This window comes from Heloderma suspectum, chromosome 3, assembly GCF_057233095.1.
Source record: "Heloderma suspectum isolate Gila_16-S chromosome 3, 16-S_ref, whole genome shotgun sequence".
Taxonomy (NCBI): Eukaryota; Metazoa; Chordata; class Lepidosauria; order Squamata; family Helodermatidae; genus Heloderma; species Heloderma suspectum.
Genome location: NC_139460.1, coordinates 100,092,620 through 100,120,082, shown reverse-complemented (window position 1 = coordinate 100,120,082; position 27,463 = coordinate 100,092,620). Strand labels below are relative to the sequence as shown.

Genomic DNA, 27,463 nt, shown 5'->3' with positions numbered 1-27,463 from the left:
GACAGGTAAGATGATACCTTTCCATCATCATTCCATTGATGCACATGAGTTTTTATCCTTACAGAGGCCTTCTTAGTTGTGGAATGAGAAACTAAAAGTTATCATAAGCTTATTTACAAAGTAAGAGAAATATATACTGAGTTCTATAATTTTAGTATGTTTTAATGCAATATTTAATTACCCCAAAGGGTATAGAAGCTAACTATTTAGAACAAAAACAAAGAAGTCAACAATAGAAGTAGTCACAACATTAGTGTGAGGAGTGTTGCATGGATGTCCACTTATATCATGGGTGGACAACATGCAGTGGGAGGGGCTCTGCGGCCCCTTCTGGGTCATCCACCACCACTACCAGATTCCCAAACACAAGGAGCATATACCTTGTTTCCAAGCATGACTGTTGCTCTCCAGCCCAAACAGCTGTTTGGTGGGGTGGGAGGAGCAAGATTCTCCAGAGAAACAGGTCATGTGGGAACATACATCTTGTTCCTCTCTAGAATTGCACTCCCCCTGCAGAGTCACATTCCCCACATGCCTTGTTTCCCAGCATAACTACTGGGAATCCAGCAGCATGGCCATTTCCGGAGGCAGGGGAGGGCTATGGGCAGAAGTGGATTCAGGGGCAGTGGCAGCTGGTGACTCCAGTTCTGGAGGGGCTGTGATTCCAGCCAAAACACTAATGCTGCTATCCAAAGTGCCAAAAGGTGCTATCCAAGGTGCTGAAAGCTATCCCCAAAATGGGTTTGGCACCTTGGATAGCACCTTTCAGCACCATGAATAGTGCTGTTAAGAGGTCTGGCTGGTGGTAACTAAAACCCTGAATGGAATCACAGCCCCTCTGGAACTGGAGACATCGGCCCTCCAAACCACTGACATTGCCCACCCCTGATTTACATGGAATGGGGTGTCTAATTCAAAGCCCATGTTGTTTGAGAATGCATTTGTTATCTACACAAATATTGCGTTCCTGAATCTAATAGTTATGATATAAGGATCAGAGGATGTCCCCATGTTCCATTTTGTTATTTTTCTATGGAAAAGCTGCATGAACTTTTTGGCCCTAAGGGCACCAATAGGTGTCTGCTGGAGTGGTGGGGGCTGCATATGCGTGTGTGCACACACACACCCTCACTCTCTCTCACTCACACACACACACACCATTTACTCAGTCAATCACTCAATCACGCAAATCCAACACCTGTCCCAGAGTATTTCAGAAGGCTTCCACCTGCTTTGATCAGATAAAACCAACATTCCTCCCTGATATGACAGTTCTCAAACTATCCAGCCATCCAGGAATTCTGGCTCCTAGACCTTCTCCCTCCTCTAATCCATTCTCTTGCTGAAGAATCCTGACATCCCAACACTCTGTTCCCTGGAACTTTTTCAGGAAAAAAAAATGAGAGAGGAAAAAACGCTCTACAGACAGGCTCTGTGGTTCCTGCATACAACTACAGAAAGAGGAGAAAGTGCAAGAATGCCTACGTGAGTGAGAAAAACAGAAGAATGTATTAGTAAATCCTTCGAGCATCTGACAGAAATTGAACTCAGTATCTTTCTGAGTTTTTGCAAGAGTTTCTCTTAGAGCTAGATCTTATGGGTATTTAAATAAATCGACAAAAGTAATAAATTTGCAAAAGAGCTGCTGCTTCAACTGAACTTGCACTAGGGGCATCCTGTAGTTTGTACTAGCTTGGGTTTTGCTCTGTGCTTCCCACTCACTGTCTTTTTTCTCCCCCTTCCTCTTGTTCTTGATGGATATGTGGCATGTCAATGTGTGGCACAGACTGAGAAAACATAGCATAGTCACCTGCATGTGTGTGTGCACATGCATGCTCAGTGGGGATTTTTTTTTTTTTTGGCCTATGGGTCTAGGCACTTAGTATTCATGTTTGCATTTATCTATGGAAAAGACTTGGCTGTGCCCACATGAGTTCCACGTGAATATTTCCCATTTCTATCGCTAAATATAGAAAATTCATGCTCCTGTAGTCCTAAAGTCACAGCCAATAACTGGGGAAAAAAACAGCAGAGAGTTTTAAAACTTAGTTATGCACCCCAGGCAACATATAGTTTTAAATTAATGTTGTTCAATATAAGGAAATGTACAACATCACATAAGGTTTAATATAAAGTCAATCCATAGTAGTGCAAATCAGTTTCTGATTAAAAGAGAATCTCTGGAAATGAACTTGCACTATTTAGAAGAGTGAAATAATTCAACTTCAAAGAAATGCATATTCTATTTAGATTTTTATTTCATCACACTGGTCTTGGATGTTAAACATTCATTTTGATTATGTATTTTACTGATTTATTCATTCATTAATTCACTCCAATAGTAATAATGTGATCAACTTCAATGGATATATTTAAACTGCAACATATATCTTACCTCTGCGCTATACCAAATTCTGCCATCAAAACTGTTAATTAAGAAAGAAAATCAAGTTCTTCTTAATCTCATACTAAAGGATTATTTTTCTATAAAAATACAGTTTAATTATGAAAATGAATCCATGAATTTTGTGAAGACATGATGCTAATATTAGAAATGGACATATGAATGAATGGGCAAAATGGAAAGTAGACAAAGTACTGATGTTTAATTTCATAGATTAAAAACATCTCTAGAGTGTGCTGAAGTGGTCATTGGTCATATTAGCTGAATAGCACTAAGTGCAAATAATGGAACTCATGAGAAAATGTATTAGTATTGGTACCAGCAATAGAGAGACATTTGACCTCAGTATATCCACCACTCACTTGTGCCTCCAGCAGTGTAGCTAGAGAGAGTGGTGAAATGGACAAAAATAGGCCACCACTTGAATACAGTTAATCACAGTAAGACAAAGGTGACACGGACTTGAAGGTACAAAACAGAGAGGAGTGTGGTATGGGGCAGAGGATTATTTAAGTCAATGACTGTTGTCTGTAACCAACCACTGAATACATAATTATCAGCCCTTACCAGCTGTATGACCATTCTGGGTGCACAACACTTCATTACTGGATAATGAAACTAAAGGGTCAATTCTTGGTTAAGCCCACCCTAACAACATCTGCCCCTTCATGGATCACTGCCTTGTTGTGGCGAAGAGGCTTGCGTAACTCAGTGAAGCCATAAGCTATGCTGTGCAGGGCCACCCAAGATGGACAGGTCATGGCGGAGAGTTCTGACAAAATGTGGTCCACTGGAGAAGGAAATGGCAACCCACTCCAGTATTCTTGCCAAGAAAACCCCATGGAACATATCACAAGGCTAAAAGATATGACGCCGGAAGATGTGCCCCTCAGGTCGGAAGGTGTCCAATATACTACTGGGGAAGAGCAGAGGGTATTTCCAAGTAGCGCCAGAAAGAGTGAAATGGCTGGGCCAAAGCTGTGGATGTGTCTAGTGGTGAAAAGAAAATCCAATGCTTTAAAGAACAATATTGTTTAGGAACCTGGAATGTAAGGTCAATGAATCAAGGTAAGCTGGAGGTGATCAAACATGAGATGGCAAGATTGAACATCGACACCTTGGGAATCAGCAAACTAAAATGGACAGGCATGGGCGAATTTAATTCAGGTGACCATCATATCTACTACTGTGGGCAAGAATCCCTTAGAAGAAATGGAGTAGCACTCATAGTCAATAAAAGGGTGGGAAAAGCAGTACTGGGGTACAATCTCAAAAACGACAGAATGATCTCAGTACGAATCCAAGGAAAACCATTAAAATCACAGTAATTCAAGTCTATGCCCCAACCACTGAGGCCGAAGAAGCTGAGGTTGATCAGTTCTACGAAGACCTACAACACTTTCTAGAAATAACACCAAAAAAAGATGTCCTTTTCATCATAGAGGATTGGAATGCTAAAGTAGGAAATCAGGAAATCACCGGAATAACAGGCAAGCATGGCCTTGGTGTACAAAATGAAGCAGGACAAAGGCTAATAAAGTTTTGCCAAGAGAACACGCTGATCATAGCAAACACTCTTTTCCAACAGCACAAGAGGCGACTCTACACATGGACATCACCAGATGGTCAATATTGAAATCAGATTGATTATGTCCTTAGCAGCCAAAGATGGAGAAGCTCTATACAGTCAGTAAAAACAAGACCTGGAGCTGACTGTGGCTCAGATCATGAGCTGCTTCTTGCAAAATTTCGTCTTAAATTGAAGAACGTAGGGAAAACCACTAAACCATTCAAGTATGACCTAAATCATATCCCTCATGAATATACAGTGGAGGTGAGGAATAGATTTCAGGGATTAGACCTGATAGACAGAGTGCCTGAGGAACTATGGACGGAGGTCCATAACATTGTTCAGGAGGCAGCAACGAAATCCATCCCAAAGAAAAAGAAATGCAAGAAAGCAAAGTGGCTGTCTGATGAGGCTTTACAAGTAGCTGAGGGAAGAAGGGAAGCGAAAAGCAAGGGAGAAAGGCGAAGATATATCCAACTGAATGCAGAGTTCCAGAGAATAGCAAGGAGAGACAAGAAGGCCTTCTTAAATGAACAATGCAAAGAAATCGAGGAAAACAATAGAATGGGAAAGACTAGAGATCTTTTCAAGAAAATCGGAGATCTCAAGGGAACGTTTTGTGCAAAGACGGGCATGATAAAGGACAAAGAAGGCAGGGACCTAACAGAAGCAGATGAGATGAAGAAGAGGTGGAAAGAAGACACAGAAGAACTATACAGGAAAGATCTGAATGTCCCTGATAGCCATGATAGTGCGGTCACTGAACTTGAGCCGGACATCCTAGAGAGTGCAGTCAAGTGGGCCTTAGGAAGCATTAGTAACAACAAAGCTAGCGGAGATGACAGTATTCCAGCTGAGCTATTTAAAATCCTAAAAGATGATGCTGTTAAAGTGCTGCACTCAATATGCCAACACATTTGGAACACTCAACAGTGGCCACAAGACTGGAAAAGGTCAGTTTACATTCCAATTCCAAAGAAGGGCAATGCCAAAGAGTGTTCAAACTACCGTACAATTGCACTCATTTCACATGCCAGCAAGGTGATGCTCAAAATCTTACAAGCTTGGCTTCAGCAGTATGTGAACCGAGAGCTACCAGAAGTACAAGTGGGGTTTTGAAGAGGCAGAGGAACTAGAGATCAAATCGCCAACATTCGCTGGATCATGGAGAAAGCGAGAGAATTCCAGAAAAACGTCTATTTCTGCTTCATTGACTACGCTAAAGCCTTTGATTGTGTGGATCACAACAAACTGTGGCAAATTCTTAAAGAGATGGGAGTACCAGACCACCTTACCTGTCTCCTGAGAAACCTGTACAAGGGTCAAGAAGCAGCAGTAACAACCAGACATGGAACAACCGATTGGTTCCAAATTGGGAAAGGAGTACGACAAGGCTGCATATTGCCACCCTGCTTATTTAACTTATATGCAGAGTACATCATGAGAAACGCCAGGTTGGATGAATCACAGGTCGGAATTAAGATTGCCCAGAGAATTTATCAACAACCTCAGATATGCAAACGACACCACCCCAATGGCAGAAAGCGAAGAGGATCTAAAGAGCCTCTTGTTGAGGGTGAAAGTGGAGAGTGCAAAAGCTGGTTTGAAACTCAACATTAAAAAAACTGAGATCATGGCATCTGGCCCCATCACTTCCTGGCATATAGAAGGGGAAGAAATGGAAGCAGTGACAGATTTTATTTTCTTGGGCTCCAAGAAAACTGCAGATGGTGACTGTAGCCATGAAATTAAAAGACGCTTGCTCCTTGGAGGAAAGCTATGGCAAACCTAGACAGCATAGTAAGAAGCAGAGACATCACCTTGCTGACAAAGGTTCGTATAATCAAAGCTATGGTTTTCCCAGTAGTAATGTATGGCTGTGAGAGCTGGACTATAAGGAAGGCTGAGCGTCGAAGAATTGATGCTTTCGAACTGTGGTGCTGGAGAAGACTCTTACAAGTCCCTGGGACTGCAAGGAGGTCAAATCAGTCCATCCTAAAGGAAAGCAACCCTGAGTGCTCATTGGAAGGACAGATACTGAAGCTGAAGCTCAAATATTTTGGCCACCTAATGCGAAGAGAAAACTCCCTGGAAAAGACCCTGATGCTGGGAAAGAGAAAGACTGAAGGCAAAAGGAGAAGGGGACGGCAGGGGATGAGATGGCTAGATAGCATCACTGATGCAATGAATATGAACTTGAGCACACTCTGGGAGAGAGCAGAGGACAGGAAGGCCTGGCGTGCTATGGTCCATGGGGTCACGAAGAGTCGGACACGACTTAATGACTGAACAACAACAATGACATCTGGCTCCGGCATCAATGCTAAATTGTGATTTTATCTGGTGGAGAGGGGTAGGACATCCCACAGAAAATGTGAAGGGCACACAACCACTTAATTCCTCAGGTTCTATTGTGTTTTTTAAACCACCAATTTCTGCTTCTTTGCATGCATTTTATATGGTTGTCCTCTTTATCTGGAATGCTCTGCTTGCTGAGGTCCACTCAATTCCTTCCAGACATTAAGGAATACCTTAAAATGCATTTGTTTCAGTTAGCTTGGAACTTGTTTTTACTATTGGTCTTGTCCCCACTTCTCTTCTTTCTTTTTTATTTCTTTCTTATAGGCCTGTATAGATAACTAAAGTAACATGTGTGTGTGTGTGTGTGTGTGTGTGTATGTGTGTGTGTGTGCGTGTGTGGGAGATGTAGGCCTGGATGCACCCCAAACTTCCATGCATTGACAATCTGTTCTACACAGAGCCTACCTGTGTATACTCTATACATATATATGTACTCTTTCTTGGCACCTACGTATATCCAGCATTTTTGAAGGGTACAGATAAATGTTTGTATCTACATGATCTCTGTGCAGAAGACTCCATTAACTCCTGTAGACAAGAGGCTGGGCCAGCAGTCTCCAAGTGTTGATTATCCCTTCATTTTAGTTGACTGCACAGGTTGTATTATTTAGTTGTGTCATTTCTTAGATTATAAGATTTGGGCAGGTATATTAAAATAATGATTCTGTATAGCACCTGGTTTCAGAAATGCTTAATAAATTATTATTATTATTTACTATTTTATTCCATATAAAAATACAAGACCGGATTATCTTCTTCAAAAATAGAAACAGTTGAAGCCATCAACAATAGGGTGATAGTGTCTCTCTTCCAGTTGCTGTTCACAAAAAGGCTCATGCAGTCTACTGAACTCACTTAATCAACCACTCTCTCCCTTTCACTGAGGGACTAGCCTTTTAACTTCCTGGTTCCTCCTCAAGACTTGGAATTCCAATGGAATTCACCTGATCTGTCTCCTCATAGCCAGATCCAATTAGCCTAATGAACTCTTACAGTCAGTTCTAATCCTCTCCATGCAAACACATGCAAGCAGACAAAAACACGGGCTTCATGAGCCACACCAACTCATTATCATGGTTGGAAACCGGACATGTGTAGAGTTGCCACTGAGTTTCACAGATAAGCATCAGAGGATTTTTCAAGGGAAGCAACAACAACACAAAGTTACAGTAGCAAAAGTTCTCAGAGAGGTTTCACAATATCTGCATGTAGGCATCCTGATTAGAACTTAATCTAAAATTTATTAAATACTTTCAGGTGAAATAAACATGAACATTAGCATATCAATGCCAGAAATGCAACACACATCAGATAGAAATGTATTAACTACAAATGTAATGTTCCAAAATACATTTTCAAAGCATTATAGAAACTGTAACTGATGAATCCCTAACACACCTCTGGAGGCATTTAAGTAAAGTTTTACATACTAGAAAAGTGTAAAATCTTTTAGAGCATACTAAACCACGTGGAACACAATGGAAATTTCTCACTTCATAACGAGATCTCAGGCAAATACTCTTCCCAGCATCTTAAGGAGAAACATGATCACTTACACAGCAACTGCTTCCAGACTTTGCATCTGCCACATCAAGAGCCACTTCACATAATCTAAGAGAAAGCAAGAAGGGCTCTGGCTGATCACTAAGGGAGCTAGAAAGGAATGTTTATATGTTAGCTTTGTCTAACCATTGAGTCTGCTGACAGCATTTTGAACAAGTTGAAGCTTCTCTCAAGTGTAGTCTCAGACAGAGCATAGTACAGTAGTCCAGTCTGGAGGTTATTAGGATATGAATAACCATGGCTAATCCACCTTCTCAAAGAAAAAGTATAGGTGGTGCAACTGCTGAAACTAATAAAAGGCACTCCTAGCTACCATCATTATATATGCATCGAAATCAACACTGGGTCAAGAATCACCTCCAAGCTGCAAATCTGCATCTCAAGGGAGAGAGCCACTCTATCCAATAAAAACTGTATCCATACTCCTGGATCAGCTGAACCCCCAAACCAACATTTTGGATAAGTTTCAGATTGCCCTCTCATGATTTAATCTTCAGTCCCTTACTGCTGTCAGTCATTATTGATTCAGGGAGTCCAGTGCCTTCCTAGAATCTGATAAAAATGAGAAATAGAGCTGACTATCATCAGCATACTAATGACATCTCAGCCCACATTTCCAGATAACTTTTCAGTAATTTAAAGTATATATAAAAGCACAGGGGACAAGACAAAACAGCAACCAAAGGAAGGCCAAGGAGTTGAACAGTAGTTCCCCAACACCACCTTCGGAAATAAGCCCACCCAGAATCATTGGAGATACTTAAATATGGCATTCCCCAGCCTTATATCTGTGAGGTGGTCCAGAAGGATACTAGAAAGAAGGACTTTATCATGAATGTGAATGTTCCCCAGTACCACCAATATGGGTGTCTTCAATACCGCTTTCGACCACTTCTGTCAGCTTAGAAAAAGAGATAATTAGGCAGCAGGGTGGGTGGTATATGTGGGAGAAGCAGTAAGAGACTGTCACCATTAACTAGAGATTGCCAAAGCACGTATGCGAGCTTGCTGTGCCCATATAAGGAAGCACCTTATAGTTACTGCCAAAGACGTAAGCCCTCCTGTATTTGCCTGTGACTCACATGGCAATAAGATCACCTAAGTAATGTGCTGCTACATCTGTGTCTTGCTGTAATAAAGTGATTGGTCACGTTAATGCCACAGAATGCTGCAACTGGCTGTGTAGTCCTTGCATTGAAGCTGTCCTAAAGGTGGAACTGCCCTGCCCAGGGGCCACCTCATATGTGCATATAAACGAGTGCCACCATTTTAAGTTGTTGTTCCTCTCTTTGAAGAGCAACCTCATGCAGCAATAAAGTGCTTTACCAATACTCTGAACACATGACCTCCAGTCTTGGATCACCAGATTCCCCAACATATACCAACAGAATCCTGTCTCAGGCAACTAAAACTCGATACATATTTTTAAAAATAGCTTATTGCTCTACAGGGTACCTGCAAAAAGAGATAGAACCATGATGGACTGTGGTGATGCCGCCTCCCTATCCCGTGGATCTATGCTGCTACATACATCACAGATAAACCTGTTGGACATAACTGAGAATGCTAGACCCCACCACCCTCAACCACCCTGGTCTCAGTTGATGCATAACAGGTCACATGCTTGTTGGGAATCCGGTCCTGGATGTCAGTTGTTTTCCCGCTTACCAAGCTGTATGTATTAAGACTCAATGGGTAGTTGGCATGACATTCGTCGGGGGCCTAAATAGGAAAGGGCCAAACTCCTCCATACACTCTAAACTAGGGATGGCGGAGAATTTCTCCCCAAAACTTCGGGGGGCCGAGCGCCAACGTGTTCGGCCCCCCGAACAAGTTTCGGGGAGAAATCCTCCGCCCCCCCCGCCCCCCCCGGGACGGGACTTACCTTCCCTGAATGTCCCTCCCGGCGGCGGGTCCGGCTGGCGGTTCGTCCGGTGTTCGAGCGGGGCGGGAGCGGCAGCCGGTCTTTCGACCGGCTGCCGCCCCCGCCATTGCAATGAAAGAAAAAAAAAACAAACGTCCCCTGATAGGCTACGTGACGATTCACGTAGCCTATCACGGCAAGATTTGCAAAGTCAGCCGTGATAGGCTACGTGAATCGTCACGTAGCCTATCATGGGTGACTTAAAAAAAAAAAAAAAAGTGTGTACGGATAATGGCGGCCCCCATAGGGAGCCGCCATTCCCTTTCCTTATTTGGTCGCTGTAGTCTACGTCAATGTTTACATAGACTACGGCGAAAATAAGGGCAACGCTATTTGCGTTGCCCTTATTTTCGCCGTAGTCTACGTAAACATTGACGTAGACTACAGCAACTAAATAAGGAACGCGAATGGCGGCTCCCTATGGGGGCCGCCATTCGCGTACGCGCTTTTTTTTTTTTTTTAAAGTCACCCGTGATAGGCTACGTGACGATTCACGTAGCCTATCACGGCTGACTTTCCAGATCTAGCCGTGATAGGCTACGTGAATCGTCACGTAGCCTATCAGGGGACGTTTTTTTTTTTTTTTTTTACTTTCGTGTTCGCGGCCGGGCGAGGCGGGAAGCCTCCTCCCCGGCCTGAATTTTGGCCGGGCGAGGCGGGAAGCCTCCCCCCCCCGGCCTGAACTTCGCAGGGGGAGCAGCGAAGCGCTCCCCCCCACTGCGAAAAAGCTGCGAGAAAAGGTAAGTGACTTTCGTTCACCCCTACTCTAAACCATGTTGCTACAACTCTTCCCTCTACACATGAGAGAAGAGTTTCATTTTGTTTCTCCAAAAGAAAAGGAAAGGAAAAAGAACCAAAATCTCAAGAAATCCAAGAGCCATTCTCCCTCCACTCCCAGAAATATAAACCAGTCTTCTATGGAATATAAACAAATAAAACCAGTCTTCTATGGAACAAAGTTTTGAAATTTCCCAGGGGCAAAACCTGCCATCTCATCACAGATTAGGTCCCCATTATCCAGCCCATGCTTGAATAGTTTCCCCTAAAACTAAAGGCTAAAAACCCTACCTCTGAAGCAAAGATCCCACCCTCACTACCAATTCCACTCCAGCTTTGGCAAAAGATATAAACCGAGTAGCCCTCATTCCAGCACCTAAATGATAAAATGCCCTTTGGTGTTGCCACCCTACTCAAGAATAAATGTCCAAAAGTCCAAGGGGAAGGGTCTCCTTATCTGGCTGATGTCTCTTATAGTGCCAAGAGCGGTACTGAGAGGTACTGAGGGGTATATGTAAATATAAATTCCTCTTGGCCTCTAGTGGTTCCTGCTTTAGGGAGAGGCACAAGGGGTTGCAGGGGTAATGGCGAAAGGTGGCTCCCCCTTTCTGCCAGTGGGGACACCCCTCTGCTCCCAGGACTCTCCTGCCGGTGGAAAGGAACTCTGAATGTAAGCCTCTGCCTTTACAACACATGTCCAGCTTCAGAGCCAACATGCTCCAGTGGTAGGTTATTGAACTTGATTTTTCTTTAAGAAACATGTTCTCAGCTTCAACTGCCCATCTGCTAAATGAGAATATGAGTCATCTATCTTTATTATGAGGATAAAAGTTCTAAAGGAAGGTCCAATGTGCACACAGGTCCCTGAACAGGCCTCCCCACTAACCTTTCCACTCAAAATTTATTTTATTTTATTTATTACATTTATTAATCGCCCATCTGACTGGTCACCCAGCCACTCTTTCCAAAATGGAAATTCGTATGAATACACAGAACTTTTTTCTTCCAAAAACAGAACTGGAAGCCACAACGGTGCCTCACAGCGATATACCCATAATAACATCTTAAAAAATAAAGCTACAATCCAAGCATGGAAGTGCAATTAATGCTAATGTGTTTACAGAGCACCAAAGCTTTAAAAGTTGCTAGCCTTATGCTTGAAGGTGTGTGTGTGGGGGTGCGCACGCATGTGTGTGTGTGGAAATCAAATTAACACTTGCAGAAATGACACTTAGAAGCTGTTGGGGCAGTAGTTGTTAGAGCTTTCAATAGACTCTAAAACTAGGTGTCGTTTGACTGCATCTTTAACCATGACTTCACAATTGGCAATTTTAAAATCCAAACAGCTGTAAAATCAGTTGACACTGAAAGAAGGTAATGAAAGTGTGGGATTAATGATCTTTTAAAATAAATGATCCATTTATCTGATTTCTCTTTTGCTTTGTGCTTTAAAATTAGGACAAACTAATCCTTAGGTGATATGCAAGAGTGGGGGAGGGGGGAAGTGGTCAAAGAAAAAGAAGCCTGTGAACAATTTGAAACATCTATGTATTTTATTAAGACATTGCATACCCTGCTTTATCCCCCACCCCCAAGTTCAAGTGGCTTACAATCCTAAAAACAAAATCCACAGGATTTTCAATAATAAAAGCAGTACTATCCCACTATAGAAATGTTTAGCAGTCATAGCTTGTAAAATAACACAGTGACACCAGCCTTAATAAAGCCTTTTCCCCCAAAGCACATGAAAAGGTTGTTGAGAGAGATAAGCATTATATTGCTTTCTGAAGGCTATTAAGCAAGGTGCATTTATACACAGTCAGTGGGGTTTGTATTTCAAAGCCTCAGAGGAGCAGCCCAAAAAGCCACACTCTGTTTTGTACCAGTTCTTATTTCATTGTTTTTATCCTGCTTTTCAGACAAACATCTTCCAAAATAGTTGACATTAATAAAAAATGAGACACAGGCTACAACATCAGGTTTACAAACTAAAAAGACAAGACACAGAATGCAAGGAGAGGGAAAGATAGAAGGAAGCTGAGTCCGTTTGACAATGCCAGGAAGAAGTGGTGACTTGCAAATAGGCATGTACCCAACGGGGCCAAGGCTGATCTTCCTTTCCCACATTCTTGCTCAAATAAAGGTGTGTAAATACCTGGTGCCCCTTGGCCCTCTGTCCAGGGGAAGAATATATTTCCCCTCACTTCTGAGGTCCCATGGCAAGAGTTGAATTTTCTGGCAGGGAAAGGGGGAAGCAATCTCCCTTCAGTGGTTCCTTCTTTTCCCAATGGCTGGGGTCAGGCTAGTCTTCCCCTTGCCACAGTGATCTTCCTGGGAGAGAGAGGAGCAGCATCCCTGTGTTTCTTCTTTTGCTCCCTAGAGGCAGAGGTCAGGTTGCACCTTTTTTTTTTGTCCATTGCTTAGAGCTCTTTTAATGAGGCTTAGAGCAGAACTTCTCCTCTAGATCTTGATATGTCTGTGTCAGTCACATGGAGGAGCATACATGAAATATGCAGATTTCATTTCAGGCCATAAAAGACTTTAAAAGTCATGCACTTAACACTGTGAACTGGAAGCCAGGGTAGCTGCTGAAAAGCCAGTAGTATGCTTCTCTCTCCTTCCCCTCACCCTGTTAATGAGTAATAGAATTCTGCACCAGCTGATGCGTCAAATCAAACCACAATCAATGGCAGTGCACTGTTTCAAATCCCAACCAGTGGCAGTGCAGTGCATTCTCAAAGAGTGCGCTGCAAGACTCAAGACTCAAAGTTACAAATGTATGTATATCCATGCAGCAAGGTTCCAGCTTTCCAGAAATGTGTACTGCCAGAGTACCAGATAAATAAAATTCATAGCTACAGCTACTTTCTGATTCTTAAACACCAAACTGGATCCAGGAGCACTCCCAGGCCATGGCCATGCCTTAACAGGATAATTATGCCTCACCAATAACGAGTTAAAGCAATGGTATTCCCCGTAGTAACCTATGGCTGCGAGAGCTGGACCATAAGGAAGGCTGAGCGAAGGAAGATAGATGCTTTTGAATTGTGGTGCTGGAGGAAAATTCTGAGAGTGCCTTGGACTGCAAGAAGATCAAACCAGTCCATCCTCCAGGAAATAAAGCCAGACTGCTCACTTGAGGGAATGATATTAAAGGCAAAACTGAAGTACTTTGGCCACATAATGAGAAGATAGGATACCCTGGAGAAGATGCTGATGCTAGGGAAAGTGGAAGGCAAAAGGAAGAGGGGCTGACCAAGGGCAAGATGGATGGATGATATTCTGGAGGTGACGGACTTGACCTTGGGGGAGCTGGGGGTGGCGACAGCCGACAGGAAGCTCCGGCGTGGGCTGGTCCATGAAGTCATGAAGAGTCGGAAGCAACTGACCGAATAAACAACAATAACAAGTAATGCCAGCTGCAATATACACTGTCTATGAAAGGTGGAGTTTAACAGGATAAGAATATTTTCAAGTGACCTTTACATTGTTGTTGTTGTCATCGTCTTTTGCATTTTCTACATTAATAAATCATATTAAAAGCTAAACTGATGGGGACAGAGGCGACTAAGCAATTTTATTTAGCCTCAGCAACCCTACCATTTTTAAACAAAGGCACAATACGAATTTTACTTATGGTTTCAGTACGGTTGCCAATCAGCCAATTTTCATTGCACCCAGCTGGTCTTTGGGGCTCACAGATACAGAAAGCTGGGGGAGTGGGGGTTGTCTCTTCACCACTTTCCCCAAGCTCATTCATTTATTTTTTAAACACTTTTAAACACTTGGCATGGAGCTCTGGAAGAAGGTGTGTGTGAGCCTCTGTTCCACGTGGGGGTGAACCAACCAGCTTGCTTATTTGTTCAGCTGCTGACTTGTTCCCCCCACTGTGTTCTGGTTGTGAATGGAATGGAGGACACTTGAAAAAGAATGGGCAGCTGAGCCCAGCAGTTATAGGACAAGTCGGTGTGCTTACACACACACACAGCCAAAATGAAATACTTTTAATATCACTGATGTCTATGAGATAGAATTAAATAGATTCTCAACTTTCCCACTAACTTAATGGAACTTTAAAAGGCTTAACAGTGGCTGGGTTGTATGCCCTATGCATGATACATTAAGCTAATCAATCATTAGTCCCTAGTTCTGCAACTGATCATAGTATGGGACTAACGTTTGGCCATTTTACTGCTTTGCACAGCCTTTCAGAATTACCTCTGCCAAGCTGAACTCTGTATTTTGTAACATTTTTGTTTTAAAATCCAGCTGTGAAAAAACTTTCCTAACAAATGATTTATACAAGACATTTTAAAAGCGTTCTATTTGTATGTGAAAATTATACCGGAATAGTGTTCTCTCAGGAGCCATAAACAGATCAAAGTTCAGTTTCTGCTATGAAAACAGAAATATGAACCTCACTGGGATATTTAATCGCAATATGCTGTCTTGGAATTAAAAATCCATTTTGTATCAAGTCTCACTGGAACAACCAACACTAGCTTGTTTATAAAAGTCAATTTTAAACTTTTAGCACACAAACAAAAGAACACTGAAGCAGATGTTCAGCTTTCAATTAAGCAGAATCCTTGGAGAAACAAATGAATAGTTTTGCACTGTATTTCTAAGTCCATTGATTAAATCCATAATTACCACTAAGCAGCAAGTGTTTAAATGTATTCTGAATCTAGTTAATCGATTCATTAAATTAGGAGTTTTACTATTATTATCATTAATAAACATTTAGGGACATGATCCACTCAAAGTGATGCACTTTTAACCCTATTGATTTCAGTGACAGAAGTTTTAAGTATGTGCTTAACTCACACACTGAAATCATTAAGTTTGAAAGTCTTAAGGCAAAAGAAGGAGAATGTTTCAATGGAATGGACAATGACAACTACTGTTGGGTACCCCCTGGCTAGTCCTGTAAGTCTGGTGTATTGCTTTTCATGGGGCTAAGTATATTGCTTATGAAGATGAGATCTTTATGGATGTACAAATGAATGCTCACTATTAATAGTTTTCAAGCCTTTTCCATCAGTAGGAGAGAAACACATGCTAAACTTGAGCAATGTTACTAACACTACAATGAATCAGTGAAATCTGGTAGACTGCAAAAATAGACAAAAATAATAATAATAATATTTTGAATCTGCAGCATGGTTGTTGCTTGGAAAGCAACTATATGGATGTAGGTCCAAGTGGAAAGCCATTTGTGCAAATCTCTCAATGCAGCTGCAGGTATTTCAGCCACCTTGGAACTCGGCAATGGTGTGGCTGAACTTGCTGCTACTAAACAGAAAGCTGCTTCATATTAACAGCCTGTGTTTGTTTGAAGTGGCAACTATGAGGAAGACTAAACATGTGAATTCTCCTCGAGAATTCCTCGATCCCCTACCCCACCCTGAATCTACAGGATGGTAGATGCAGGCCTTGCATACAGTGGTGCAGCTAGGTAATTTTAGACTCTGGGTTTAATGGTCTTATGCCCCTCTTTTAGACAGCCATGAGTCAGCTGTGAAGCACACACCTAACGTTGCTCATTCCCCCACTCCCCCACCACCATTCCATTCCAAGCAGTACCTGTGTCTGCCAACCTTGACAAAATCAGAAATTCTCTCGGCATGTGCAGTTTTAATGTAATTCACTTAAATCATAGCACCATTTTGAGTACGGTAATAAAACAGAGTTTGCTTCTGCTTGGAATAAGCACCACTTTTGTTGTAGAAAAGGATAATATATATTTAACATAAATAATAATAATAATAATAATAAAATGAGCATCTGTAACCATGCACATGCCTGGCTATAATTTAAAGGTAATGCCTTTAATGCCCTATCTATAATTTAAAAAAGAAAAAGAAGAAAGGATTCTGCAATGATCAGTTGTGGCCCCAATGGGTCCCAGCATGCCCTCTGATACTGGACCTATTTGCTGCTGCACCTTGGGTGGTCATTTGGGGGTTGGGGGCTGGTCTACACTGTCCTAGACTTTGGCCCAGAGGTGCGACATTGTTTGCTTGTTTTAATTTTTCATAAATTGCTAGCTTTTTACTTAGAAAGTACTGCATGCTTCTTTAAGGACCACCTTTCTTTAAAGACAACCTCTTTGTATGTTATGCTGACCCTAAGAAGGGGCTATAACTATTCCATCAAAGAATCACTCACTGGCTACTCTCTATTATTGTTCTGTCTTAAGAACTAGCTAAGCAGTGTATGGGTGAAGGACCATTCATTTTAGAAGCATGGCAACAACCTCTGCTTTCATCTCTTTCACTGACTTATGTTAAGGCATTGTGTCTATGCCTTTGACATTTGGCAGACACTGTGCACTAGATGTGCACGTGAGGGTAGACACTGGTTTTAGCTGAATGGACTTGCATCCCTTGTATTCCTGAGGATAGTAGCAGAAAGAATAATAGTTCATTCTCTCTCTCTCTCTCTCTCTCTCACACACACACACACACACTCATCACATGCAAACACACACACAAGTTTTCTATACGCCCTAGATTTTTGTGTTATCACATTTTTTTAACAATTTAGACATTGCTGAAATGTGTTACCTAATGTTTCCTGATAAAAATTGTTCTATTTTTACTAAGCATGTGAAATCTTTTTTTTTTTTTTTTTGAGAGAGAGAGAGGATGAGGATTCAGCCTGTTGATATTACTATACAGTATTTTACTGGAATAAACGTACATTCTTGATACTCTGCTGACTTCTACATTCCCCTTTCTGTAATTTTGTGGCTTAGATCATTGGAATCTCCTCTGATACCATATATTTAGTTAGATATCTTCCCACTGACCCACATTTTTCCAAAGTGCATCTTGGTTGGCTGCCTAGAGAAATATCACAGCTGATTACCTCTGTGCTCATTCTTAGTTAGTAAAGTGCTGTATTTCCACTGGGAGACTGCAAGTGATAGCTCAATTTTTCACTGGTAAAGTCTTAGGTTTTCACATGAGATTTAATATCCCATAACTGTTTGATCTAGAGAAAGTAACAATATTGTTATATACTAATTGTTTACATAGTATAGCTATACTACATAATAAATCAATATGAAGGTGATGCGACATGTATGACACAGCACTTCAGAGCAAAACAAATGACCACCAGAAGTACACACAATTTATAAATTTATAGATTTAAGGAACAAACAGATTTTAAAATGTGGAATGTTTCGGTATAAAGCACCAGCTTCAGTCACTGTTTATATATATTTTAAATCTATAAATGTATAAACTCGATGCACTAGGGGTGGTCATTTGTTTTGCTTTGGAGTGTACTACATAAACAATTATTCATATCCAGATGAACTTCCTCCAATGGAAGCAGCTTGCTCCAATGGAGGAAGACTTCTTTGATGGAGAACGACACCGTCTGTCAGAGGAAGACAACCTTTGGATCCAAGTATTTACTGTACTGAATTTACAACAGCACAGTTTGTATGGGAATCCCACGTGAGATGTTAAATTAAAGTAGACATGATAATATATCTATTCATATTAGAGCTGTTATCAAATTAAAGAAATCTAAATCAATGAAACATATGAGTTGACAAATTAACTGACTAGATCTGCATATATTTTAATATAAGACAAAACAATAATTCTAAAGAAAAAAGCATTCTTTCTTTTTTCTTAGATAATGCATGCCTATATCATATCAGACCACATCTTAGAGGCATTTCCTCCCATGAGAGAGAGAATGAGAATGCCTCTTGTTTCATGATGCCATCATCTGCAGTTTTTAATGAATATTTGTACTAGAATGTTTTTAATCTGCTGCCCAATTCAGGGCAGACAGGAACTTTTTAGTCAATTAAAATGTTTTACATCGAGTGGATAATTAATTAAATATTGCAGTCCTGATTCACATTCAGTTAGGAAGCCGTATACTCCATAGTCCAATACAATCTGCCTTGCTTTTTTGAGACCACAAAGTAAGGCATCATATTACATAATGTTGTTATACGTAAACCGCTCAGAGAGCTTCGGCTATTGGATGGCATAGAAATAAATAAATAAATAAATAAATAAGTGTATGCCAGGTTGTTTTCTTCGTCTCTGACCCACTGAATCCTCTGTGCCTGCATGTACATTGTCACTTGTGAAAAGTGTACCACTGAACATCTGTAGTCCTGTCTTGCCTGGGTCAGAACACGGCAGAAACAGACCAAAGAGAAGATTTCAACCTGCTTTCCATCTATTAATTAAAGATATGACCAAGATGCCAAACAGGTGTGAGCAGTTGCTCCACACATGCAGGAGGAGTTTTAAGCTCCTGTTTCAAGCAGGGCCACCTGCATCTCCCTAAAAGCCTCTTCCCAAGGTTTCTTTATTGCTAAGAGAATTACAAAACAGCGAAACCAAATTAAATAATAAACCAGAGTAAGCTAGAGCTGCTTTAAAATCATAAAGAATGGAATCAAAACATTCTGTCTCAAAATAATTAAACACTGTATCAAATAAAATCATTTTTATTATGCAGAGATTAATAAGAGAAACTAAGCAGAGATGCAGCCAGTCCACAATCTGGGTGCTGCCACAGAAAAGGCCCAAGCTTATATTCCAGCCAGCCTAACCTTGTAGGTTTATATGGGAAGAGCTGGTCTTTCAAATATCGTGGCCTGAAGCCATTTAGGGCTTTATAGGTAAGCACCAGTGTCAAGGAGAACGGCCTGCTGTCTGCCATAAAATCGGGTCAGGCTGTCACATCGGATGTAACCACCTGGGATTGTGTGTTGTCCAGAGGCTCCTTGGCCCCTTCGCTCAAGGCCGGGCGCAGTCCTGCTAATTGGGAAGTGAGAACAGCTGGAGTTGGTGGGGAGTTCCAGCCTCTCAGAGGCAAGGGCTGCCAGTGATTGGCTGAAGCAAAATCTGCCCCAGGTCGCCAGGGCTGGGTTTTAAAAGAAGGCTGAGGGCAAGGCATGGTGTCTCCCTTTGTCCTGGTGATCCTGGACCTGCAGACGGCTAGTTGCTATCCAGGGTGATCCATACTTAGGTATGCAAGGATAGGCCCGGTAGATTTATTATTTTGCTTGAGTGTGCATTCATGAAGCTCTCTGTTTATAGTTACATGATTTGGCTTTGTACCCTCTTGTGTAACTTGTTACTTCCATTTTCCCTTTCTCTCTACCCTTTTATTTTGATCTTAGAAAACCTTTATCCAACCTTCAGCTGGTGTGATCTCTCTGCATAACCTCAGTGCTAATTTCAGTGCCTCTTGGCTTAAGAGGGTGGCTACTAGGTATTGTGGGGGACTGAAAGGCCAGGTTTGGCCAGTCCTATTTTTGGGAAGGGGACCCCAGGATTGGGTCCTGGGTGGTCCTCCCTCACAGGGAGATTGGGGCTGGTCCCGGCGGGATCCTCCTCCTTCACAACCAGCATCTTGAATTGGGTCTAGAAACAAATTGGAAGCCAGTGCAATTGGTTTAAGACTAGAAAGCAATCTGTCTGCACCATGTGTGAACTGATTTCTGAACGCTTTTCAAGGGCAGCCCCATGTAGACCACATTGAAGTAATATAAACTGGAAGTAACTAAGGCATGTGTTGGTGTGGCCAGATCCATCTTCTCCAGGAAGGGATAAAGCTGGCACACCAGCCAAAATGGGGAGAAAGCACTCCTGGCCACAGAAGCGACCTGAGCATCCAGGAGTGACACAGGATTCTGGAGCATCCTCAAGCTACGAATCTGATCATTCAAAGGAAATGTAATTCCATCCATAACAGGCTGTACTCCCAATCCTGGATTAGACTGTATACTGACCATCAGAAACTCTGTCTTGTCTGGATTAATCCTCAGATTGTTAGCCCACATCCAAGCAACGGTTCAGAACTGCCACAGCCTCCCTGGCATTAGCTGAAAAGGAGAGACTGGGAATGATGAGCTGGGAATCATCAGCACAGTAATGGGACCAAATCCCCAAATCATGGGTGACCTCTCCTAGGGACTTCATGTAGATGTTGAAACATAAAGGTATAAAACAGGCACCTGAAGAACCCTGTATGGCAATGGTAAAGGATTGAAGAATAATTCCCAAGCATCATCTTCTGGGAATGTACAGCAAAAAGGGACTGAAACTACTGCGAAATGGTGGCCCCAAGTCCCCATATTTGCCCAACACTCCAAGAGGATACCATGCTGAAGGTTTCAACTGCCACTGTGAGGTCCACTGTGAGGTCCCCATAGGATTGCACCCCCAGTTGATGAAAGACAATATGGCCAGGCATGGTTGATGGAGCACTTCAAAGCCAAACTGCATTGTATCAGCAAAGTTCCAAATTTATATCCTTCCCAGTCCTGTAAGTTTTGCAGTTGAATACAATATCTCTACCCTTTATTAATGCAGAGAAAAAGCTGAAAATATAATAATGATGCCCTCTAATACTGGTGTATTTTAAAAACCTTTTGATTTTGAAGGTGACAGCCATACAGCCATCAAAACATATTCACCTACCTAATGGAAACACATGAGACTTCCTGTTCAAATACATCAAAATAGCCTATATTTTGTCCACTGAGCTTGATATCTCTATTGAAACCAATTGGGAAACACTTCAGAGTCATCATCTGGCCATGTTTGCGTTTCAGTGCATATAAAATTAAACATCTATCATTTACTTGATTCACATATTGACCAACTACACAACAGCATCAAACTGAAAAATGTTATCACTAATAGATGTGAAGGATCACTCATGACATGTACAGTAGGCACATATACGGTTATACAAAATAAATTATACATCATTAAATACAGAGTATGCACACTGAATAGGGAATAATTTGGAAAGATGTTTATTTTAGAGATTTAGATTAAACATTAGGAAAATATTCAGCTTCTTTAGTGGATTTACTCTCAGTGGTCAGCAATTCCTTCATATTCTCCATAAAATATGGTGACGAAACCACATTATTTGATGAGAAGGGGGTGCTAAACAAAGTGGCGATATTCTACTCTCAGATCTTGTTGGCAATACTGTTGCTACAACCAGAAATGAGATTTCCTATTTTTGCAACTTTTCATCTGAGAGATGGCACTTTCTTATATAATATAATATAATATAATGTATGGCAGAATATTATGATTTTTTGTCATTTTTTGTCATTCACTGTTACAATATTTTTACGTGAAACATGTGCATAAATATTTTGATAAACTGCAGAGTTAGATTTCAAATTAGATTGTTAGTTAGATTAGATTTCAGAGTTAGATTGTTTACCTCTTTCTCTTGGAAACTTTCCAATTAGATCAACATGATCAGAAGGCTTATATTTAATAAATCTGATCACTAAAGGCTTATATTTAATAAATCTGATCAACACCCGATCACTAAAAAAGTTATCAACAATATTTTGTGACATGAAGAGTAATGAGTACTACTGTGGAAATAATGTGTGGGCATATACTGATTCGCTGCCCAAAATAGGCAGCTCAGCAATATGCTGCTATGGACACTGCACTGTTGCCCCAGAAGAGTTTGTTCTTTCATGCTGCATTAAAATTAAATCCATCAAATTAAAAATAAAGCTAACAATGACATAACTATGGATTACAGGCAACATGTAATTCTTCAGTGAATTAGCTCTGCTGCTTAATGCTGCAATATATTTTGGGACAGTGCTGGGAGTAGGGTGAGAAGAGTATTTGGTATGATGTCTATCTTAGGAAAGCAATTCTGAATATAGATTGTTATTAGCAAAACATGAACATTATGAAGGGGATTATGAATTTCTCTGTGCTGATCCCTGTTGAAGGTGGCTGAGCAGACTGTGCAGAAATAAGCAGTCCCAATTTTCCCACTGGATTATACCATTTCATACTGCAAGTTGGGAAGTAATGTACAAAACTCCATCCCCCATGTAAAAAACTCCATCTCCAATGTACAATATTCCATGCACATCGTAAACTACCACATCAGGGAGAAATGGTTAGGATAGCCCTTAGAATCTACTTTACTCCTTCTCCCTCCCATAAACACACACACACACACTCACACACTCACATTTCTGGTGCTGCTACCAACATTAATAACAGGAAGAAGAAAGTAGAATTAGTAGTAACACAGAATTTGCACTTATGATATTGCTGCAGTCAGAATAAAGGCTGCTAATGAGTACACTGTTAATACAGAGGATGGCCTGGGAATAATAGAGTTGCTGTCACATGTCGTGGAGGAAAGGGTGAGAAATCAAGCATTATTCATTTGTATATATCTTTTACTTTCGGAGGGAGAAATCCTATGGCCGCTAGACTGCCGCTAGATGGCCAAAGGATATCTTGTGTTCCGGGAACCGACCTCCCCCCACTTCTGCGCTGCCTCGGAGGCAGCGTAGAACAGCCCTGTCCTCCACGCTCGCAAGAGGATCGCAGAGCAGCTGAAAAGGGGCATATCTGAGGGTGTTCTGGGTGGGGAGGGTGAAAATGCCTGTATGACACATCCTAGCATTGTACAGAAGCCTCCTCCCCCGCTCCATCCTCCCGCGGCTAGACAGGGATTTTGTCTAGCTGAAAATGCACGGCTGGAGAAGTACGGAGGGAATGATCCCCTCCATGCTTCTCCTGACCTGCATTGGATAGGCGGTCGCCTCTGATTTCGGAGGCGGCTACCCATCTGGGTAGGATTGCACCCTAAAGTAAGTGAAGGTGTGGAAGATTGTTTGTCACTGGGTCATCCCACTACTACTAACACCAAAATATAGGAAACTAGGGATCGGGGAGAATTCCGCCACGGACCCCAGTGAGGCTGCATTCCAAGAATCCGGCCCCACTGGGGCCCATGGCGGAACGGAGCACTCACCTCCGCCTCCCCCTGGAATCTGTCCGGGTCGGATCCCTCTGTGCGTTGATCCTGCGGAGCCGGCCGCCTGCTCCATATCGCTGGCGATATGGCTGGCAGCCATTGCCATGCCGTACTGCTGTGCTAAGTCTCCAGACGCAAATGGCGTAGTGGGTGCCATTTGCGGCTGTAAAGCTGGTAGATTAGCCTAAATGCAGCCATTTACGGCTGCATTTAAGTTAATCTACCAGCTTTATAGCTGCAAATGGTGTCCACCATGCCATTTGCATCCCTGTACTTTCACGCGATAGGCTACGCAAATATTTTTTGCATAGACTTATATGCAAGATTCATGGCTCTATTTGGCATATAAGTCTATGGGGACATCCTGCCGATCGCCATTTTTTTTAAATGGTGATCGGCGCGGAGGCAGCCATGCTGTCCCGCACGGAATCCTCCAGGAGAGGAGGTAAGTGGGGCCGATCTGCTGCGGATTCCTGAGGACAGATTCCAAAGAATCTGGCCTCATTTGAATCCGCGATGGATTTCTCTAATATCCCTAGCCAATTCTATCAAGCTCCACCCCAGTTCACACACACAGGCCTGGCAATGCAGATGTGATATGTAGTTTTCCTTCTGGTCAGATCTGACTACCAGCTGGAACTTTTAATGCCATTTACCAGACTACCCTTGAAGTCTTCAGTTTGGTCAGTCAGCTTGCTCTGCCTTCAGACCTCTACCAGCTATTTTCCAAGCCTTGGCTCTTTCTGCTTTTGGAGTCTTCCTCTCTGTACTTGCTGGCCTTCTTCTGCTTCCACCTTGCCCACTTCTAGCCTGGCTTCCCATCTCGCCGCTGTCTTCTTCAGTCTCTCCTGAAGACACTCAGTAACATACTTATCTGTTGGCACTCTTCCCTAGTGATAATCTCAGATGAAGTTCCTCAAATGCCTCTGAACACAGCATCTTATATTTGCTCTGGTCAAAACCCTCCAGCCAATCAGCTTTGGTGTGGCCAACATTCTATCACACCACCTCTGTCAAAACTCAGGACTAATAATCATCTTTAGAATGTTTTGCTATCTTCCAATCAAATGGTACAAATCTGGATCCAACCTTCCCATATATAAATCAGAACCTAGCTTCGCATTACCTCTTAATGGTAACAGTAAGAGTAACTGTCCCTTCATTAGCATACAATGTATTGTTTACAATGTATATTACTCCTCTAGCACAATCCTCAAGGAAAACACACACATTTTTTTCCCTTGAACTGTTAACTCCTTCATCTTTAGCCCTGGGTTTATGAACAATACATATAAACACAAAAAACTTTTATTTCACAAAAATCAGTTTCTTCATAGAAGCTTTAAAAGCTATTCTCAAAATAAAAATATGGAACGACCACAAAATCAAAAAGGAGACTTACACTGATTTTAATCTTGGGTTTGTTTGTTTTTTGCTAACATATTCATATTTAATTTTTTGTTAACTATTTTAATATATACTAATTGATGGAAACAATCAATTTAATCAACTTATTGATCCAGTGAACAGACCTCACTATAGACATATATATCAATTAACATGCAAGAATAAAATTCAAAATATCACTTAAGTTACAGAAATAAAGTCCAAAAACACAGCTCAGGTATAGGTCATGCCAATGTATAATGTATAATTCCCCATTGTATAAAAACTGAATCAAATAACCACAAATGGAGATGGTGACTGTCCCCTATATGGAAGTCTATGGGATTTTAGAACAGTCCAAGATGTCAGATAGAGGCTGTACACGTACATTTCCCCTAATGGGGCAAATAGCTGCTTTGGGCCAAAAGAAATCATTGAAAAAAACAGCTCTAAGGAAAGAATTAACTCCCTGCCCTACACCTGCAGTTCTGATCCGAACTGCACCCCGCAGCTGCTATTTGTTAACATTTTAAAAGATGGAATCTGTGACCACAGAACTCTATAAGGCAATTTAACAAAGTTATATTTTGCAGTCAATCTATACACTTCAAGATTTCAAAAGGATATCAAGGTAAATACATTGATTAGGAAAGTCAGCCATCTAGACAAAAAAAATCCTTACAATAAAAAGGTGAGTCCTACCTTGATGCATTGCTTGGTTTTGGAAAGGTCTGGATCCTCAGACTCTATCCGTATTTTTGCTAAATTTTGTTCTGCCTCAGTTAGCCAGTGGTTAAAATTCTTCATATCCTGATGGAAATTTTTCCATTTCTCCACTGATCTGTCAAATCGTCTGTGGAAAGAAACAGAAACCATGGAACTACACTTCAGGACATTATTGGATTGTAAGCAGTAAGCCAAATGTTTCAAATGTTTTAATTTACGTATCATTGTGATGCATTCATAGTTAAACATTTTATATGAAAGAGCCAGTCCACAAATGTACTATGATCAATGGTATCAAAAGCCACAGAGAGATTGAAGAGAAGAAGCCAGGTCACACACTCTCCTCATCCCTCTTTAGAGAAAAGTAATCCATCAGGTTGACCAAGGCCGACTTGGTTCCAAAACCAGGTCTGCACCCAAACTGAAATGGATCTGCTCCATCCTACATAATAGGATATGATAGCCTACATAAGAGGGAGAAACTATAAGGGAAGGGCATCCCCCCTAAGCTGGTCTGGCTGGGAAATTTTTGTTCAAACTGCCGGCAACTTCTCTAACTTCCATTTCAGCTCTATTCATATTCGTAATTGTGTGGAGTAGCTGTTTCCTTTGTAGCCTGAGAGTTTCCTAGAATTTGCACTTGTAAGGAACCTGGTCATTAACTAATAAAGTAGTGAGCCTGAAGCCTGGTGTCTTGGAGTGTGTTGATTGTGAAGGGGGAGGACAAAGGAACATGACACAGTCTGCTCATGTGTGAACTTCCTGCCTGTGATGAATCCCTGTATTCAGCACCTGGTTGGGCTGAGTAGGTCTCCTCCTCAGCAGTTGCCCCAAATCTGTTGAATAGCCCATCCTGATACTGATTACAGGCCCCTCCTTCTTCTGGGGAAGACCCCTGCCACTGCACAAAGGGCATTGAAACTTATGCATAACTTCATTATCGAGAGTCTTTCTAACTCCCCCTTCCCCCTTACCTGCCAAGTTATCAGGATTACTACAATATATAAGTATAAACTACTTAAGAACCCTTAAGGTGGTGAGACACTAAGGAAGGCGGAAAAGATGCCTATCCATATCCAATCAGGATGTCATGAAACAATTCCTTCCTGCCCCACAAAAGGGCAACCAGTTGTAAGCTTGGGATAACCCAAGAAAGAGCTGTAGTGCCTGCCTGGCCAGACTGAAGGTAGGTCATGTGGGGTGGGGCCTTATATTAGGGCTGGATGGATCTGTCTGTTTTGCTTTCTATCATGTTCATATTTTTTAAGCACAAGTTTGCTCCATCCTGTATCTGCATCAGTTTGAAAATGTTTTCTTTAAAAGTCTGCATGACAATTCATATGCATTTTCGTGCAAAATTTCATGCACATAAAAATTCATATATACATACACAATATTTGCATTTTTGCAAGCCCTTTCCCAGGATATATGCTATTTTCCCCAATGTACACATTTTAATGTAGTTTCCCCTAATGTATGTAGGTTTTTTTGTTCGTACAGATACCTGTATCATAAAATTTGGAGAAATGTGCAAACTAAAGAATTGAATTCCAGTTTCTGTATTGGTTTGGAAAGCACAAATTACGTCAGTTTGTAAATGTGAACCAAATTTTATCCCCAGCCAACTTTATACCCACTCCCCAGTCTCATCCATAAATCTCATGAGACTAGGACATCCCCAGTCTTGGAAGACATCATGCTCTCGCCTCTTCTCTTGTGATGTCTAGAGGTTTTGAGTCACTGTAAGAGCTTTCTATAGGCACATGATGTGCTTTTGCCACACAGTTGGAGAAGGAGAGGGCAAGGTGATGGTACCTTTTTCTGCCCTGACTTTCCCCCCTCTCACAAGCATTGCCACAGGGTCAGGAGTCCTTTCTGTTGACTGGGTTGAACTGTTTAAGTGTGCTTTGCAGCAACACAGCTATACAAATGA

General features: G+C 41.6%; 1 protein-coding gene across 1 annotated transcript in view; it reads right to left on the bottom strand.

Moving 5' to 3' along the window:
* The window catches only part of DMD (dystrophin), a 1,907,270-nt gene that overhangs the window by 888,076 nt on the left and 991,731 nt on the right, over positions 1–27,463 (bottom strand). Inside the window, exon 43 of the mRNA XM_084843968.1 lies at positions 25,507–25,657. Within this exon, the coding sequence (XP_084700094.1) occupies positions 25,507–25,657 (151 nt within the window). The remainder of the gene's footprint in view (positions 1–25,506; positions 25,658–27,463) is intronic.